This window comes from Protomyctophum bolini, assembly GCF_963924005.1.
Source record: "Protomyctophum bolini genome assembly, chromosome: 5".
Lineage (NCBI taxonomy): Eukaryota > Metazoa > Chordata > Actinopteri > Myctophiformes > Myctophidae > Protomyctophum > Protomyctophum bolini.
This window is the reverse complement of record NC_137866.1, coordinates 38,467,176-38,486,961: the sequence shown is the minus strand read 5'-3', so window position 1 is coordinate 38,486,961 and position 19,786 is coordinate 38,467,176. Positions and strand designations below refer to the sequence as shown.

Here is a 19,786-nt window from a genome sequence, read left to right as displayed (position 1 = left end):
CATCCTGAGACACAGTCACTGATCTATAAGGTCTCAACGTACTGTGGGTCCACTATTTCTACTATGACACCGTTGTTTGAGAATGTATAAAATAGGGCTTAATAATCACACCATCAATTAATTTAGTTGATTATATATATTTTTTAAAACAATTCATATTTTTTCAAGTCGATTTGTTGATGTATATACCATATATAATAATTCAAATAAATATATACTATATATCCGGAAATCTCTATTATTATTCAATCGTACGAAAATAATCAAAATATTCAAAGAGGACAGGGTCCTGTGGGTGACGGATGGTTGCATTAATTCATTGTCTTCTTCCATCCGGCTGGGTTGGAGTGGTCTTGGTTGGTATAGGCCTAGAGTCTCTGCAGCAGCATGCTTATGTAAATGACCGCCACACAGCTCAACACTAATGCACACATCGCTTCCTCAGCAACATCCGCAGGCCAATCATATAGACATCCTATTGTTGCAAGTGTTGCCGTGTTGTGAAGCCCTTGTCACCTTCCTAGGGCTTCCTAGTCGCGTCTTTCCTCGATTATAGCAGATCTACAAGCTCTACAACACTGGCAACATTGTAGATCAGCAATTTTTGCCTTTTGTTTTTAGGGCACCATTGTACAACAAAGTATAGTAAATGGTTAATCAGACTAATAAACAATGTGTGTGTGTGTGTGTGTGTGTGTGTGTCTATGCCAGTGGTTCCCAAACAATTTGCTATAAGACAAGACGAGGTGGTGTTTTGCGACAACATCACATTATTATTGCAATATAACTTTACAAAAAAGTTATATTATTATTTATTTAGTTTTGTGCGCACTAATTTCTCAATAAAGAAATTAGATAACCTGATTCCTGAAAACAACGTTTGTTTATTGATGTGTGCTGAGAGGAAATGAGAGTACTTTGTCCACCTTTGATTAGAATTTTTTTAAGTGCTATCTTTTGGGGATTTTTTCAATTCTTATTTTGATATATATTCTAACCACTTTCAACCTGGTGTCCCTAGTTTGGGCATGCCTAAAAAGGTAAACATTTTATTTATTTAATACAAGCACCATGTGTCGATTTTTACAACACGAGATAGGCGCCGTTTTGCATATATATGGATAGAGGTGTGCCTTGAGATTGTGTCTTGGGAAACAAAAAGTTTGCAAACCACTGGTGTATGCATTCAGACTGCCTACTGTACCATTGGCTGCAGAGACATGTGATGAGCTGTTCTCTCTGTCTGGTGTGGTCGTCTCAGCCACGGGGCAGATGATGAACCAGCGCTTGCCAGTGTGGAGGACTGTCAAGGACAAACACACACACACACAACACACTGAAACACACAACTATAACATCCTCTGTAGGGCAAAATAACTGAGATAGGAAGGGTGCAAACCCAATCGCTAGGGAACCGATCGGACACGGAGATCACTCCGCCTCCTGACACCTCATTTATCAAATCCTCTTCCATCTTAATACTTTGCCACAACAAAAGACCTCCAAAAGAATGCAAATTCCCATAGCAACAACTGTGCCTGTGGTTATCCACATACATTGAGTTCTTTATTTAAAAATAAATATATATTTTTATATATATTTTTATATATATATAGTATATACACTATTTTTATTCAAAGTCAAGGAGGGTTTGATTTTCAGCTTTTTGTCCTTTTTCTTCTTGTCATTATTGGCTACCAAAAATGTCTAAATGAGATAAAATAGCCAATCTAGAAGCTATGCATTGTGAGCTTGTAAATTGGCTATTTTCATTACTTTTTGACACCTTTGTACAACAAAGTATAAAAATTAAAGGTTCAATCAGACTCATCGATGTAGCTGATTATAACAAATTTAAATCAATATTGTTGATTCTTTGAGATATAAAAATAAATCTGAAAAAGAATAATCAATATGTAAATAAATGTTAAATAGTTGGCAGTTGCAGCCTGAATGCCAAATGCTGAGCTAAAGCCTCACCATTCTGTTGGTACACCAAATGTGGACTGTTGGGCGTGGCAGCCTTTGAACTCTAAAGAGAAAAGTGGTTATTAAACAGCAAAGGTGCTTATTTAACAAATTCATGTACAACAACTTTCAAAACGATTCAATAAACAGCCACAGGACTTGGCTTTCAGATAGCAAATTCAGTTATGTGAAAGTGTCATATCAGCAACAATGCTCGTCTTTGCAGCAAACTGTTGGCAGCTTCTTGTGCAAAATCATCCCGAACAGTGCCACAAGGTAGGACAACGGTCCTCCCGGGCTAAGATGGCCGCATCGCCTCCCTGCCAAGAGTTCCCCATCTCACTCACCTCTGTCACCAGTGTGCCAGATCCTCCTTGGCTCTGCTGGGGACCACCTCCCTGTTGCTCAAAGCACTTCTCCCCCTCCCTGTCCTCACTCAGAATGTCCTCTGCCTTGTCCATGATGTCCCTCAGCAGCTCTATGAAAACCTCCTTCTCCAGAAGCAGGATGAAGTCGTTCTCCACCTGTGACGGGTAGTAGGACGGGGGAGATGACGGTTGAACCCCCAAAATTCTCTAATTTGGCCAGTCGCTGCATATGTTCAATGCCCATGTGCAATTTGATATCGATTGTCCAACACACAGAGGAGAAAATCGATGCAGAAAGTTCTCATTTCTACAGTAGTCTTTCTGTGAGAGATTTTAGAGCGATTTCTCTAAGAGGAGTTTTTTCATAATTGTGTAACCCAATTTCCTCTGATAATGGTACTGAGCATTTTTATGACTTAATATTGATATTTAAATAAATATGCTAATACTAAGAACTTACTTTGAGAGCCAGCCAGAGGGGGAGTGGTTGTGAGAGAGAGAGAGAGAGAGAGAAAGAGAGAGAGAGAGAGAGAGAGAGAGAGAGAGAGATGCTGCATTGCAGTGATAAACAGAATCACTGGGACTTTGGCAGTTTAGTGACTTGAAAGAATTACCGGTATTTGAAAGATCATCTCACAGAGAGCTGGGAGGCGGGCAGTTTATACTTTTGAAGGACATTTGAAATGTTATTGAAGTAGTAACTACTCAGATTGCTTCACCAGTTAGTCAAATGCATACCATGTATGTAGCGATCTCCTCTGGTGCGTCTCCATCCAGGTCAAACTTGAAGGTGACCATCTTGTGGTTGTGGGTTTCCAGCTGACATTCTACCATCTTGTCACCCGTGTTACATACCTGTACCGAAGAGCAACACCATTCATCACCCCAATTAATATGCTTTGCTACAGTGCAGTATATGCAGCATACATTTTAGTTAGTTTTAAAAATCATGTATACTATGCTTGTCATTTGCTGATCATTTTCCAAAGGATAACTCCGCTTTTAGATTTAAGTGACTTTATATAGTGACTTTCCTATTTATTTATATTCAAACGTTTCAGGTGATAGTGTAAACCCCCTTGTATCCGCTTCTCCATTCATGTCACCATTCTTTTGTTTTACCATTACCACTGTCATAGCATGTGGGTCTTCAAATGTGTTGTGACTGACAGGGCAACCGTGCCAAGTTCATTGTGAGTGATGATTACCTATTTTAAGCAAGTTACTGGTCTCTGCAATATTATTTTGTAACCAAATCTAAAATGAATAGAAATCAATAGCTCCCTCCAAGGTAGGAAAAAAACTGGTATGCTTTGGGAAATTGTTGGCAGCAATGTAAAGTATATATATGTGATTTGAAGTCCAAAAAAAAACAAAGGTACCCACGTTTAGCATGCTGAGTTTCGGCCTACTGATCTTCTCCTGACGGGACCGGGTGCGCGTAGACCTGCGGTGGTGTTTGCGATGTTTCCCTTCACCTTTCAGTCCGTATGTGCCTTCGCAGCCATCACTCAACTCCTTTCCTGAGGTGGCATCAGAGTTGATGCTGGTTTTGTGAAGAAAGGAGGAGACAATTTTACAGATCAGTGCTTTATTCATTTCTTGGATGAGTTACCTTTGCAAAACACAGTGGAAAACCGGGCCTCCAAATGTTTTGTTATAGCCTTCAGTGGTTGTCTGAGACCAAATAATATTATTGTGCTTAATACTTAATGTTCTGTTCCTCTTGCTAATGTAAAAGGAACACGGTTGTGTTTAAATATGCCTGGGCAGTGGGCATATCCAAATATAGATGGATCAAGACAAAGTAAATGGGGCATACGATACGATAGGCCCCAAGAGTCTCCATTCTGCTGCAAAATGTTTATCCCGACGCAGGGAGTGTCATTGATTCAAGGATTTGGACGGAAAGTAATTCAGCTAAGCTAAGTTCATTAGAGCTTATGAACAGAATTAGGAGGATGTTCTAAGAACTTGTTCAAATAACATAAACAGAACTAGGACGATGTTCTATGCACTTGTTCAAATAACAAATAGAATTAGGAGGATGTTCTAAGAACTTGTTCAAATAACATACAAATTCAATTATCATATAAAACAATTAGGTCAACCTTTACACAACCACATGAGAAATTTAAACTTAACTCATAAAGTAAACTGTGTACATGTACCGTGACATCTGCATTCACAATTCATTACAGTGTTATCAAGGAATGTAGTTGAGTAACTGTGGCTGCTGAAGACTGAAACTAGAAAATACAAATCAGAATCTATGTACTGTAATTAATTTAAACAAATCAGAATCTATGTAGTGTAATTATTTTAAACCATAAAGTGAAGGGCGCCTGGTGGCATTCCACAGCCTCTGATGCAGTCTGAGAGCACGTCACAGGTTCGAATCCCGATCCAGACGACCTTTACTGCGTGTCACTCCCCATCTCTTTCTACCCGTTACCCGTCTGTCTAGAATTTATGTAAATAATGTATTATTCGGCCCAGGCAGTGGCGTAACCGTCTGGGCACCCGACTGGTAATCCAGTCGCAGTGTGCCGCGGGTTCGACTCCCGAGCCCGACACGGCCTTTACTGCATGTCTTCCCCCATCTCTCTCCCGTTTCCTGTCAGCCTACTGTCTGTCCCTTCAAAAAACCAATAAAAGGCGTAAGCCGCAAAAATATATAAAAAAAAAAAAAATTAAGTAAAATTAAATACAGTAGGTTTAGTAAAGGCTAAATTATGAAATCAGAATGTTGTCCAAGGTTCAGAGTTGGTCTAGACTGGCCACATCTAACACGCATCTGTCAAAATCACCACATGATCCAGACACCTCTCTAAGTTGAGAACAGCTGGTACCTGTCATAGCTCTGTCCTGCTGTCTGTTTCTCGGTAGCTTGATCCTACAGACAGAACAAAATGCAGAAAATATGAACAACCAGGGGGAAATAAAGGATCATATCAAGTGTCAGGCGTTTCATTGTGAGATGCTGGTAACTCAGAATTGACAAGAGAGAGAAGAGGAAAGGTGTTAAAGCCCAATTTATACGTCATGGCACGCTGAAAATAGCCGATCTACCAGTTGACATAGATCAGCCATTTTCAGCGTGTGACACCATTGTACGACCAAGTATGAATTAACCATGAGGAGCCTAAAGGAATGAAACCACATCTATCCATACCTCCAGGTTGCTCTCTGTTGTGCTCTGACTCACAGCCCCCAAGGGAGCGGCGGCCTGTTTCTGCTGAGTCAGATTGGAGCTGGAAGGCCCTGATGATGCTATTCGAGAGTCACTGGGCAGCGGCGCTGGAACGTGGCTCTGGGCCTGATGCCGGGCCTGCGGAGGTATCTGGCCCAAGTTTTGGGTGGAGTCCAATTGAGCAGCAGCGGCTGTGCCAGCGTCGTGCCCATTCAATACAGGTGGGGTAAAGACTGCAGGTTGGGCCGGCTGAGCAGAAGGCTTTGGCTCTGGGTGGCTGAGCAGGGTCTGCTGTGGAACCTGCATAAAGGAAGCCAGAAATAAAATTGATTTGCAGTCAACACATTTATGCAAGTCACCACGAAGGGATTCGTTCTCCAGAAAGATCGTAACTTCATTAGCTTTAATGACTGTCCTTAATGTTGTTAACCCATTTCAAGCTATTAGGTATAGAACTACAGTAAACATAACTTTTCTTTTGCAACAGCATGACACACTACCACTAAGGCATGTTGTTTTCATCTCTATCATTGCATTCATTTTAACACACAAACAAATTCCCTTTGTCAGTAATAGAAAGCTGTGCATATTGTTAACATGTTTTGAAATGCCACCCAAAAAACAGATGACAGGATGTTTTTGTTTTGTTTCGATTCTTTGGTGACATGACGCACATTGATTGTGCAGAAGCATACACAATATAAAATAGGTTATCAAGTGAAGGCTCACACCCGAGACACAGCAAATCCACCCTCAACACACACAACTAGTTAGTTCGTTTCGATTCACACCTTCTTGGTAAACACGTGCATTATACTGCAGCCATAATAATTACCTGTCTCAGAGGCTGAGCGCTGGTGACAGGGGGCGGTTGTGTGTATTGTGACGGGGTGGGGTGTGCGTGCATGCCATGCGTGACTAGGGCTTCCATAAGTGCAGGCTGCAGATGAGACACTGTGTGTTGAGGGGTAATGGGACACCATTGCTGGGGTTGTGGGGATGGGGGCCCTACCATAGCTAGTGAGGGTGTGGGTGAATGTAAGAGAGGCACCGAGACAGGGGGAGCCAAAGCGCTTTCTATGTGCAGGGGGGAGAGGGGAGAGACCGAAGGGGTTACAGGGACGCTTTTGCCAGGAGAGAGGAAGATCGGAGGTGGAAGGGTCAAGGTTGAGGAGGTGTAGGGTGGAGGAGCGGTACAGAGTCGAGGGTAGGAGTAGTCATTGTCGGTCATAGCCGCCATCACAGGGACCGTTAGAGGGACGGTTTTGGCAGGAGAGAGGAAGATCGGAGGCAGAGGGGTCAAGGTCGAGGAGGAGGAGTAGGGTGAAGGAGCAGGACAGGGTTGAGGGTAGGAGGAGGAGTCACTGTCTGTCATAGCCACCATCGCTTGGACAGAGGGAAACTGTGAAGGGAACTGAAGAAACAGGAGGAAATAGGAAGACATAGCATAATTAAGAGAAGGTTCGAAAGTAGGAGGATGGTGCATCAAGCGAAATCTAGTCTCTCAAGCCAGACAACCTTTCCACAGTCTTGGAATACTACCGTCTGTAGCCTTCATCGGTTTGTCAATTCCGTTGATGAAAAGATACTTTTCCCGCCCCCTAAATTTCAAGTAGACAATTATTTCCCCCCCCCCCCTTTTTTCCCCACAATTTAGCTCAATCAATTCCTAGGTAGAGCCTTCGTCCTACTCCGACCCATCACCCCCTGTTCACAAATATCACCCTTCCAACCCAGCTTCCCTCTCCCAAACATGGTCAATTGTGTTCGCACAGATGCCAGACAAAGCCGGATGCACCATGGTGGATTCGAACCCACAACATCGGTTGTGGTGGGCAGGCTTTACCACTGCGCCACCCGATTGCCAGACGAAAAGATACATTTTAAAATATCTTTAAATATATTTTGGATTTTCCATTTCTGCTATGCAGCAAGCTGGGTACTGGGTAGGCTTCGGCTGTTTTTATTTACAGTATAGTACCTAAAATTGTGTGAGTCAAGAGGCTAAACAATGTCCAAATCCCTTATCTTCTGCTGAGGCATCCACTGAATCTAAAAATCAGACTCAAGAAAACGGAAATGGTTGTGATAAGCGTGAGTGATTCTACACGCGTATACCTGGGATGGGTGTGTTGGTGGCAGCGCGGTGGAGATATGCAGGGGATGGACCTGGTGATGGACAGGGGCCTGAACCAATGACGGTTGAGGAGGAAGTGCATAATGGGATGCGGATTGGTTAAAATTCTGCCTGTGACTCTGCCGATCTTGTCCGAACTGTGAAATGCCCTGACCGGCAGAAAGCATCAAAAGAGAAGGGGGGAGAAATGCACCGGAAGTTGGATGATGGAAGGGACTCTGGTTACAGCCACACACCCCACCCCTCCTCTGTTCTTTTCCTGCCATTGACTCAGACCAGAATGGCTTTTACATTCTCTCCATCCTGTCATGCATCTGCTGCACAGAGCTCTGAATTCCACTGCTCTGCCGACACAGGGCACGCACGGGGCTTAGCGGATAACAGCACAGTTATTGTTTTCATTATTGCTTCCGTAAGCTCTGTGTTGGCCGGTTTCCGAGGAAACTCCTGTTTATTTGGGCACGTCCACGCACCAAAAAAAAGGCAATCCTAATATTTGTCTCAAGTCGAGGTCAACACCAGGGCAAAACCAGCCATTTTTAAAGAAATAAAAATATGGCTGATCAAAATGCTTACATCACGTTGTGAGCTTGTATACTTTTCATTTTATTTATTGTTGGCATTGTAGTTTGAGTAGATGTGGTTGTTGGTCTCATCTTGGCTCACTAAGACAACTACTGCTAATTACAGCAAAGTGGAGTCAAAGAAAAGTTTACCAATGCTGTAGTCTACACAGGGCAAGATGCAACATTGCTTTGCCACACAGAGTCAATTCTTAATTTGCCTATTCGTTCACATTGAATGGAAGTGAATGAGAGGTGAAATATTCAATTGGCTCATGTGTGACCGTGCCCTTAACACTTTTCCCCTTCTCCATCCACGGTCGCAGTAGATGGAGTTATGCCAGCAACACTTATTCAAATATAATGTTTGCAGTTCCAGAACTCAGTAGCTATGTTGTCATAAACAAACAATATTTCTCATGTCAAGTTTGCATTTTGTTTTGCATCTTTATGTTACAACAACATAATTACTGGGCACTGCTGTGACAAAGTGTGCTGTGAGGAATGGAGTTCTACCTGGTTCAGGAAAGCTGTGGTGTAGAGATGGGGATGGAACTGATGAGAAATGAAAGAAAGAACAGGGTCAGAGCTGGGGGAACAAAAAATGGCTAGATGAATGATGTTGAAGTTCATGATCATCACTGTACACTCACCTGTTGTGCCATGGGTGCCAACGGAAGGTTCTGGGCCGTCACCATTTGGCTTGATCCTGGGTAGGTCTGCGGGGTTGCAGCTTGTTGAGGAAGAGATGAATAGGCCTGCCCCACTGCAGCAGACTGGGCAGGCATGTACTGGCTTGGCACTTGGCCCATCTGTGGTTGCAACACATTAGTGGAAGTGGGCGCATTGCTTTGAGAGGGGATATCAGACTGACCTGCAGCGAGGTACACTTGCTGGGCTGGAGGGACTTGTGGATTTGGAGCAGACGTGGGATAGGGCTGCGAGGCAGGGACCGGAACCTGCTGAAATATAGGCTGGGCTAGCTGTTGGCTCTGCGATGGAACTGAACTCTGCATTGCTTGGTGGCTGTGTTGTTGTTGTTGTAGTAATATCGGGGCTGGTTGTTGATGAATAGAGGTCTGAAGGCTATGCTGAGACTGAAGTTTAGGCACCATTTGCTGTTGTTGTTGCATAACGTGTCCCATTTGCTGGTCATAATAACCGAGCTGAACATGAGCTTGTAGAGCTTGCTGGGTGTACTGTACATTAGATTGAGCGATTGGCTGTGAGGGTTGTTGGTGGTGCTGTTGTTGTTGAAGTGGGATTGGTTTGCTGTAATGTGTCGGTGAGGAGGAAGTCTGACCAGCCTGATGACTAGACAGCAACACCTGCTGAGGAGCACCAGGAGCCTGGGTAGGGAGGCACTGGGCAGTGGCTGCCACAGTACCAGGAGCCTGGGTAGGGAGGCACTGGGCAGTGGCTGCCACAGTGGGCACACAGTGGGCAACAGGGTAGCTCTGCGACGGCTGCTGCAGTGGTATGGTGATTGCTGCTACTGTCACTGTAGGTCCAGTCTGTTGGACAGGCATGGACGCGGGAGCACCAGGGTATCCCGTCGCTGCAGCCGCCACCTGTTGCTGCTGAAACGGTGCTTGGTAGTTCTGTGCAAATTGTTGCGCCGCGGCCGATGCAGCTTGAGCGTGTGGCATACCTGGAGCAGCATAGCTGGATGCAGTAACTGGTAGACCGGCTGGAGGTAGGGTTGGACTAGGATGACTATGTCCAGACTGGATGTACTGGAGAGTACTATGATGAGCTGGGCTGGAGGAATGAAGGCTCTGGAGTGAAGGTTGGTTCTGGAGGCCTGCAGTGTTGACCTGAGTGAGGAAGAAAGAAAGAAACTATTTTAGAATCTCTTGGGGTAGACCTGTGCTGGGCCCATGACAAAGGGCCACAAAAGCTACAGAAAATGACACACTCAATACAGCATGAATAACGCAGGATGTAAACATAATGAGAGGATGAAGGAATAAAAATAAGTTCATAAAACATCCGTCTCCACAATGAGCAGGCTGCAACAGGTGTGCACTAAAATAAGGAAGACACAAGGGAAGGAGGGAAGGCGAGGGAGGTGGTGAGGAAAGAGGTTAGACGGCCACTGCTCCTAGTGCCACCAGTGGCCATCTGTCCAGAGCAGTGTCAAGGGATCTACACAATCCCAAGGTAGGGAGGAGAAAACAACTAAAAACACAGCTGGGCACTTAGTCAGTGAAGCAGAAAGACAGACTGTTAATGTCATTAGTCAGCAGGACATGAAGTTGATCTGCAACAGTTGTCCCACGTTCTCCCAAGCATTAAGACTAGTGATTTCTACGAAGACAGCAAGGCCTTCAAAAGGCAGCAAGGTGCAGACAGCAGACAGGAGATCAGACTGGCTCCATGCAGAACAGTGCTGTGCCTCCTACAGGCTAGGAGGTATCGGCTATGCAAGCGTCGGATTACCCAAGCGGAGGACAACAGGGGGTGTCGCCGATGAGAACCTACCACTCCCTCAGCCCCGGCGCTTCGCTGCTCTCCAGCACAGTAGCTGGCCCGGCGGGCAGGCCGCTGGGGGGGTGGGTGGAGCGGGGCTGGGCCCTGGGCGCATGAGGTGTTAGAGGGGGTTGTTGCTTTGCGGCTGATGATGTTGAACAGAGACTTCTGCAACAGGGAGAAGTCTGAACAGTCACTCTGACCTTTAGCCCCTGCGGACCCACCAGTGGTGTGGTGGTGGTGGTGTCTGAAGGCACATGCATAGGAATGCGCTGGCCTGGCAACAGGGGAGAGATGGTGATGGAGCAACAGAGAGACACACGCATGGCACATGTGAGTTCTAGGCAGAGAGCTGTGTTGGTGGTGTTGAGAGTTCAGACTCAGGAGACTGCTGAGGTCAGAGTGTCTCCGTCCACCAGGAAGCGATGTCGACGCGCAGCCAGTGGCCGGCGACGCACACCCACTGGCGGCCACTGGCTGCGCGTGTGTGCATGTGTCGCTGTGGCGACGGGCCCCTAGGTACGAGAGGACGGGAGTGGACGACCGCAGAGGAGGCAAATCGCTCTGGGAGGGGAACCCGTCCTCTGCCTCCAAGTGGACCTCGGTGGAGCCGAGCTCCGATCGGTTCTCAGAGGTGGCGGGGACGGGGCTGATGGATCTCACGTTCTGGGCTCGGATGAGGGCTTGGAACTGAGCGATGCGGTTGGCTCCCAGACTGTCGATGACGGGGGCACTTCCTCTCCGTGCCATGGCGCCCATTTCGGCCCTGAGCTGTGGGCCCAGAGCTCCCTGCCAAGCCTCACGCTTCTCACAGGAGGCCAAACAGGGACCACTGTGCGGGTTCTGATCCAACAGCAACCCGAAAGCAAAACAGATGTTACTGCACATCACACTATCACAAAAACAAAACGAAAGGATGGAATGACGACGAACAGGAACGTAGAACCAAAAGTGGTATGTTTGCACACTTGCCAGGGATGGATATGGACATGCAATATACATGTGTAATGTATGTGACTATGTTAATTAGGGCTGATGTGTGCCGAGAGTCTGCTAAGCTTCTGTGTGGGGTAATGATCCTGCGGGGATCTGTGTGGGCACAGTGCTTGTTTTCACTTAATGACCTTCATGCACATGTCCAGTAATTTGTTTCACATTGTGTGTGGCACTGTACGTGCGTGTGCGCATGTGTGTGTGTGTGTGTGCATGGGGCCTGCATGTGTTCTGCTCACGGTACAGACCTGCTGCGTTGCCATGGTGATGGGCTCGTGCAGAGACTGGTAGAGGACACTCTGCTGGCTGCTGTGGGAGTCTGAATACACGGCCGAGCCCAAACCACTGTCGAACGTGCTGTCTGCTGCAGGGGTGTAACAACAGAGATCAAAGGGTCACTCTGTGTAGCGCAACAGGTAAAACAAACAACGTTGATGGCTTGTGTGTCTCGGAGCAGAGGGCATGGGGGAAATCCTTACATGTCACAGAGGTGGCGCTAGCGGGCAGCTTGGACAATCTGTCCAGCTCGGTTCCCTCCATTTCCAGCGGTGGGAGCTGCCCAGCCGGTGCGGCCGCGGCGGAGGAGCCGTGAGTCAGGGTCGTCTGTGCGCCGAGTGCCCCTTCGCCTCGGTCCGCCGCCGCCGCCGCACTTCTCTCCCTTCTCCATTTGATAAGCGACACGCGGTCCCTGATCGACTTCCCCACAGTCTTTGCGTCGCTCTCATGGAAGAAGCCAGACTCCACCTTACAGAAAGAGGGAAAGCATGCACGGCTTAATGGGATATTTTTAGAGTTGAATACGTGAGAGAAAAGAGGGAGCAACATAGAGACTTGGATTCAGTGCTTGGATTCAGTTGGTTCCCAACATTAACTGGCAGTGTTGCTAATGTTACCTCAAACTATAATATTGCACCAGACACTATACATTACCCACCAATTATACAAAGGACACACCTGTCGTTTTGTCTCACAACCTTAAGGGGAAGACACAACTAACTATCATATCTAAAATGGTACAAAGGTGTAGTAAATTACTATAATAGAATATAAAGACACTCGCCATATCTATAGGCATTACTATACATAAGCCTCATAATATTATAATGTATAACAGAACACTTAAAATGTTATAAACATGTTAGAATGTGACCTAAATAATAAAAAAAATAGCAATATGACACCATATCCGCAAATAGCATGTAGGTGCACGGCCGCAGACAGGAGGCCCGTCTATGAAGATGACCTGAATCTCTCCGTCTGTTGGGAAATTAGTCATCAGGGAGATCTGAGATGGGCACATGCTGCTGACTGTGCAGTCTCATTGTGCTCGTATAGCCCTCAGTGTCTGCTGTCATTCCCACATCATCCGTTAACAACCAAGCCCTGGCATTTTCACCACAGTCACTATTTAGGCTGAGGCAGAACTGCACAGCCGGGGAGAGACTGATACACTGACCGACAGATATAAAGAGATAGGAAGACATGAAACGCAATTACAAAGAAGACAAAGCATAAATGGAGTAACATTGAACCAATACGGAGTGGAAAAGGGATCAAGATAAAGAGAAGGATGGGAAACGGGTCAGCTGGCTGATTCTCATCTCAGAAGCTTTACTCCCATTACAACAGCAGGGAGAGGTCTGTTCCATCAACAAAAGCAATATAGTATATCTTCACATCTAATACTCCACTTTCTCAGAACGTATCTTTGGCTGTACATGCACACCCCTCCGACATGGGGCTCCTGTGGCTCTCAATCCGTTTTCCTTTTCAGCTCTGGACCAGCATATTTAGAATCATCAAAGGACCACCCCGGTGACCCCACCTCCCCAGTCCCTACGACAATATAGTAATCTAATTAGTAAATAAGGCATATCACCATCTTTTTTTCCCCTTCTTTTCATTATTAAAATATATAAGTTTTTTGTAATTTTTTTAATACTGTACATGCTGTACAGAACCCCAAAATGGGTTCCCAGCCTGAAGGGGTAAAACACCAAAAGGGGTTCCCACCCCGAATGGGTTAAAGGACAACTTTAGTTTTTTTCAACCAATGTTCATGTTTTAAGTTATTAGAGAAAGTAAAAGGTGAATGTATTTTTTATTTTTATTTGCAGCTTTCTTTTTTAGGGATTTTAGCTGTTTTTGACAGGGGGCGGGGGCATTTGAGCATGGGGCTAAATATGCGTTTCTTTACTAAATTATATAGCGATTTCTTTTTTTGGCCACAAAAGATCTACTGAATGTGTCAAACTGACATATCGAGCATATGACACAAAGTGTGGCTTCCCCCAGTAGGCTACCTTCACATTCAGTAGATGCTGTGATCTTTTGTAGCCATATGTAATTTCTTGGGGTCTAGTAAGACTATAGTAAATAATAAAAAAATAAATTGCCATTACATTTTGTAAATGTTCGAAAGGCTCCGCACCCCCCACACCTAAAATCCCTAAAACTAAAGAAAGCAGCAAATTAAAAAGAAATTACACTCATCTTTTACTTTCACTCATATCAACCTAAAACATGAACCTTTGTTGAAAAAAACTAAAGTTGTCCCACCGGTGGCATGACGTCAAAATAAAAAATAAAAAAAATCTAAATCATGACAATTTTCTGAAAGATTTGAGGCACATTTTCACGATTTGTCAAAAATAGCAGACCTACAAGTTCATAGTGCGCCACTCGTGCTATGAGCTTGTAGATCTGCTATTTTTCAATAGCTTAATTATAACATAATGTTTAAAACACCAAATTGGGGTTCCCGCCAAAAATTGGTTGAACATGGTTGTGTGCCCGTGTTGTTCACCAAAAATAGCAGAACTACACGGTCACAGTCTGTCGCAGTGGTGCACAGAATTACCGGTAACAAAATATATCAAGCCCTTAAAAGTCATCATTTTATTTAAACCTTTTTTTTTTTTTTTTTTTTTAACACCTCACTACGCCCCAAGCAAATTCAATTTGTTTCTTAAATTAGATAAAGAAACACTTTACCATGGATCACCTGTAATTATGGCATGGACAACTAGTGGTCCGGAGACCACTGGTTGAGAAACAGTGCTTTAGTAACATCTGACAATGGCTGACTAGATGCTCATATATCATATGCGGTGGAATAGATGTGTGAGCTCCTTCAGATACAGATAGTCCTGCCAGTTCATCGACGATTACAAATCCTACATATCCTAAATGTGTCAAACCAAAGGTTGACCTCTCAAAAACATTTGTCAACGTGTGTTAATCTGAGTTGTCACTGTTAGATGAGATATAACCATAAATAGAGAGAAAGATGTGCAACTTTATTGGAGTATACATTTCTCTCAGCCAGAGCATCTTATCTGATTGCATTCCACTGGGGAAAAGCAAGATAAAGAAAATAGTAGCGCAATCACCGGATTCCTGGAAATGCGCAGTAGCTTATCACTGGCCATCTGCATGTGGGCGCATTCCCTGATCATGAGATACAGGCACTGTTGGCACACACATTGCCATGCCATGCCCGGAAAACATTTCACTGAGCCCCACACAAGGAATAATGAATGTGACTAAAACATAATGTATGTCACAGTAAATGTGAGAGGAGGATTTTGTTTTTATTTACCAAGACGTTTTTACATTACCCAGAAGACCAGGACATGTGAAAAAATGAGTATGATTGCCAACACACACCCAAGAGCGGTCCGTCAGAATATTACGAGGTGGTTAATGCTAGATTTGATGGGCCAGAGGTAGGAGGAGTGCTCGTTTTGTTTTACCCTCAACTAAACTGAATAAAAAGCGGTTAAGCAACTTCCAACACAGGCACAATGGGAAGAGATGATTCAAGACATATCTCATGGAGAAATTGACACATCGTTTGAGACTGCAGGAAGAACAAGGACAAAGACCGAACATAAAGACTAAGGATATGGGGGAATGAGGAACAACGGAAAATGTCTAGGATTATATGATGTAATTTATTTTTCTCTTTTGTCTCGTGCAGTTTGTTGAAAAAATGAATAAAACTCTAAGTGATAAAAAAGAGTGGTTAAGCATGCATGACTTACATGAAGGCAAGCACAACGACAGTGATGCCTTGAAGGCTTGTGAGATGTGTCAGAGCAAGCCACTATGCAAGCTAGTGCCGCCAACGGCAAGTAGCCAATGGCCTCAGTATAGACTAGCGCGCCATCCACGTTGGCAAGTTGTGGTGGACGGAATAGGTCAACACGGTTTCAAATTGCACATAAACAGGATACTGAGTGAACTAAAATCAGTGTTCCCTTTCCCTGAACACGACAAGGTTCCTCCCCCCCTAGTCTCGCGTGGTAAGACCCATCTTCGCACATCAACAGCTCCAGTGACAGAGGTTGGACAGCTATTTAATCGTCTGAATGCAAGACTACCTCCTTATGAAATCACTGATTTAAACATGATTTGGAACAAGATCGACCTGCTTAACGAAAAGTGGGATACTTATCTTGTCTGCAAAAGTGAAAACACAGCGAGCAGTATTCGTAAGCCCTACAGCCCTACAGTGGGATAACAGCAATACAGTGGGATAGTCAGCAAGCTAATTTACTGTTTACTGTACTCATGTCCTGGTCTACTGGGAAATGTTTACAAACTTGAGGGGTAGAGAGACATGCATGCAATCACAATCAACTAAAACAAAAACACCATTATGACTCAAATGTAATTTTATCTGCCTTGTCCAGACAACCTGTAGGCTGCCATTTCCTGTGACATGACTTTCAGTGGACAAAGAAAGCTCTCGAGTACTCGTCCGTCCTGCATAATATGTTTAAATGTGTGTGTGGGAAACACAGATCAATAAAACTAAAAGAACAAATCCTTTGGTAAAGGAGCATCATGTATCACATGCTCTGTACATAGCCACCTCTGACTCACCATCTCTTGCGCGACACCCTCAGGGACCTCCTTCTCCAGGTCAAAGCTGAACTCGATGGCGCCGCTCTCTTTGTACTTCCCCTTTAGTTTCTTGGGGTCCTCAACCCACAGCCGGAGAGCTATGGAGGCCTTTGTCCCATCGTCCTCCTCAGCCAGTTCCACCCTGACACCAGTATCCTCAGCGAAGAAGGCGTGGTTCAGTAGATCCTTGATGGAGTACCTGGGTAGGGTCAATCATCAGAAAATGTAATCAACTCATGCTTGATAATAAGCAATTTCAAGACGTCTGTTCTGGTTCAGTTCAACTTGTGATGAGCAATTAACATAATTTTATTTGATACTTTATTACTTATTATGGTCCAATTTAAAAATCGCATAGAATTGATAGAATGATCCCAAAAAAAATATTTGATGGATTAATGGCGGGTAATCACTCACCTCTCATCTTTCTTTTGGCGGATACACTCCCCTATAATCTCCTTTATTTCAGGATCTATGACTTTATTGTAGCTGGCTGGCTTCACCCCCTGTGAGAACATCAAAGCAAGACAATGAGAACGTGCTGTGAACTGGAAGGGAATAATAACAATATCATGCCTCCTTAGCACACAGAGACTTGGACATTCCTTGGTGCCAGCAGCCAAAGCTTGGCCCCCGTATGAGAGCTAAGACCTGCCCCGTCTGTTCCGTTCTTTCAGGATTACCAATTTTCTGCTCTGGCACGGCCTGCTCTTTTGGATTACCGACTCCAACCTTTGACTCTGGCTATAGATGTACACTACAGAACCTAATCATTCTTAAAATCTAAAAATATATAGAATATCGAAATCTAATAATAATACAAAAATTTAAATTTAAATTTAAAAACGACACGGTTAGAATCCACAACCCAAGCCAGAAATGGACTTAGATCTGAATTTGAACAGCCACGTTAAAGTCATCCGACTCTGCCATGGACAGATAATAACTTTGTTTAATGCAAATTACCTTTTATGTATTCTTTGCACTTTACACAAAACATTATGCAAATGACCTTTTATGTATTCTTTGCACTTTACACAAAACATTAAGAGAATTAAAAGTGCAAAGCACCTTGAATTACCTTGATGAAATGTGCCTTACAAGTAAACTAGCCTTGCATACATTAATTATTACATTATTGTAGATAGGCTGTGTATGTACTATGTATGTGTATGTATGTTTTCATTCATTCAGAAACCCAGTACAGATGTCTAGTGACAGAAACTAAAACTATTTTACAGAGTAAAACAATTGTATTTATTTGTATGCATCTTGGTTTGGTTAGTGACTCATTACTATTAACTATACCTGTCCTGTATTACACTCTTACCGCTGACTTTTGGCGGCTGGCTGAATAACTGGCTGAATTTTCCCCAATAGGGAATCTTATTTTATACAAAACAAAAAGTAAAGATAGTGGCAAGTAACCAATCATAATGCTCAAAATATGACCTTTTTATTTCAAATACCGTCTTCATAGCAGAGCATTATTGGCGTGAAGCAATTTCAAAATTGTCAGCTCATTAAATTCTTATAGAGAGCCACTTCTTGCATCTGAGAAAGAACTGGCTTCAGGGGAAGAGGCTAAATCCTGCTGATGCCGAACTGTTGTATGTACCAAAGCTTAGCATACAGTATTTCAGGATTTCTCTTTGATCAGTCTCCTATACTAAGATTCCACAGTAGTCCCTGAAGGCAGTCACAGTCAGTAACAATAGAGTACAGTATGCACTATGCACCATAAAAACAGGCCAAAAAGAGACTATTGGCGATCAGGCCTTTGCAATCCGCGCACACTCATTATGGAACGCCCTGCCACTGGAGATCAGGCTTGCCGACTCGGTTCCTCGTTTTAAAATCACTCCTCAAGACCCATTTTTACAAAGCTGCTTTTAATCCTTTATTGTTGCGATTTCTTTGTATATTCTGATGTATTTTTTCACCTTTTTATGTTTTTCACCGATGTGCCATTATTCTGTGTTTTTGCTGTTGCCTTAGATGTTCTATGCTCTTGTTGTTCAGTACTTTGTGACCTTGTTCTTGAAAGGTGCTATATAAATAAAGCTTTATTATTATTATTATTATTATGCAGAGAGACAGTTGGCATGCCATTTAAATGGGCATACAGAGCCTTTCTTCAACAGCCGGTGAATGACTCACCTATCAGGTACCAACACTGCCAAGTCTCAGGAGTGAGAAATCAATACCTTGCAACAAACCAGGAAGTATCACATGACTTGAAAACCGTTTTCCCTGTGCTCAGCAGACTGTGAGACAACGCAACAGAGCCTGAAGTTCATCTACAAAACTGTGGACAAGTGGACCTCCTTTCCAAGAGTCCATATTGTGGCACATCCGTTTATTAGTGTCAAATAGCTGGACTAATGTACTTAGTGCTTAATCAACTGTGTTTTTAATTTAGATTTTTAAAGTTGTGTTTTTAATTTAGATTTTTAAAGTTGTCTTAATTAGTTATGTTAATACAATTCAAAAAGCCATTTTCAAAAGAATGACATAAGACTGACTCTCTATGACCACACAGTGTAATCCAGCTTCTGTCACACGGCCAGCTGGCCAGTGCTGCCCTAAAGGCCTTGCATTTTTCATGTCGAGTCTTTTACCAACGGTAGTAGTAGTTAAACTGTTAAATCATGGCTGGATAAACCTAGGATCATTTAAATTCACCAATGGTAGTAGTAGTTAAACTGTTAAATCATGGCTGGATACACCTAGGGTCATTTCAATTCAGCCATACCAACTTTCAGTGATTAAGATAAGGAGTCAATCCCTGAGGTTTTAGAGGACAGAATTTAGGAACCCATGCTGGGCACATATATCAAAAAGAAAGACCTGGACGAATTGGACAAATCGAGAAGAAAATCATCTATCCCAAGCAACCAGAAATAATTGAATCAAGACATGCTCTCTAGAGATGAAAGAAATGGAAATCACAAAAATTCAACAGAGAGGTAGGTCTATCTATTACTGGAGGAACCCCCAAACAGAACTGGAAAACACAGCCTGTAGAACTGATTAGGAGATACAGCATATTACTGTATGTAAAAAGCTGACATTTTGAGAGTGGCGCTGGAGACAAATCATGAGGTCACTCAAATAGTTATTGTTTATCCTCCAGAAACCTTGAATGTGCTCATTAAGTTTCACGGTAACACAACGCAAT

General features: G+C 43.7%; 1 protein-coding gene across 6 annotated transcripts in view; it reads right to left on the bottom strand.

The window, feature by feature from the left end:
* The window catches only part of LOC308316348 (serine/threonine-protein kinase WNK2), a 51,908-nt gene that overhangs the window by 12,055 nt on the left and 20,067 nt on the right, over positions 1-19,786 (bottom strand). For 4 of the 6 annotated variants that reach the window (XM_080764914.1, XM_080764916.1, XM_080764917.1 and 1 more), the window contains exons 6-20: positions 17,023-17,111; positions 16,585-16,804; positions 12,174-12,438; positions 11,943-12,058; positions 10,714-11,544; positions 8,883-10,046; positions 8,746-8,784; positions 7,648-7,815; positions 5,512-5,829; positions 5,189-5,232; positions 3,723-3,882; positions 3,075-3,191; positions 2,316-2,492; positions 1,981-2,032; positions 1,205-1,303 (exon numbers count right to left, since the gene is read on the bottom strand). In XM_080764914.1, the coding sequence (XP_080621040.1) occupies positions 1,205-1,303; positions 1,981-2,032; positions 2,316-2,492; positions 3,075-3,191; positions 3,723-3,882; positions 5,189-5,232; positions 5,512-5,829; positions 7,648-7,815; positions 8,746-8,784; positions 8,883-10,046; positions 10,714-11,544; positions 11,943-12,058; positions 12,174-12,438; positions 16,585-16,804; positions 17,023-17,111 (3,859 nt within the window). The remainder of the gene's footprint in view (positions 1-1,204; positions 1,304-1,980; positions 2,033-2,315; positions 2,493-3,074; positions 3,192-3,722; positions 3,883-5,188; positions 5,233-5,511; positions 5,830-7,647; positions 7,816-8,745; positions 8,785-8,882; positions 10,047-10,713; positions 11,545-11,942; positions 12,059-12,173; positions 12,439-16,584; positions 16,805-17,022; positions 17,112-19,786) is intronic. The other 2 variants (XM_080764918.1, XM_080764919.1) reach the window with 2 other exon arrangements.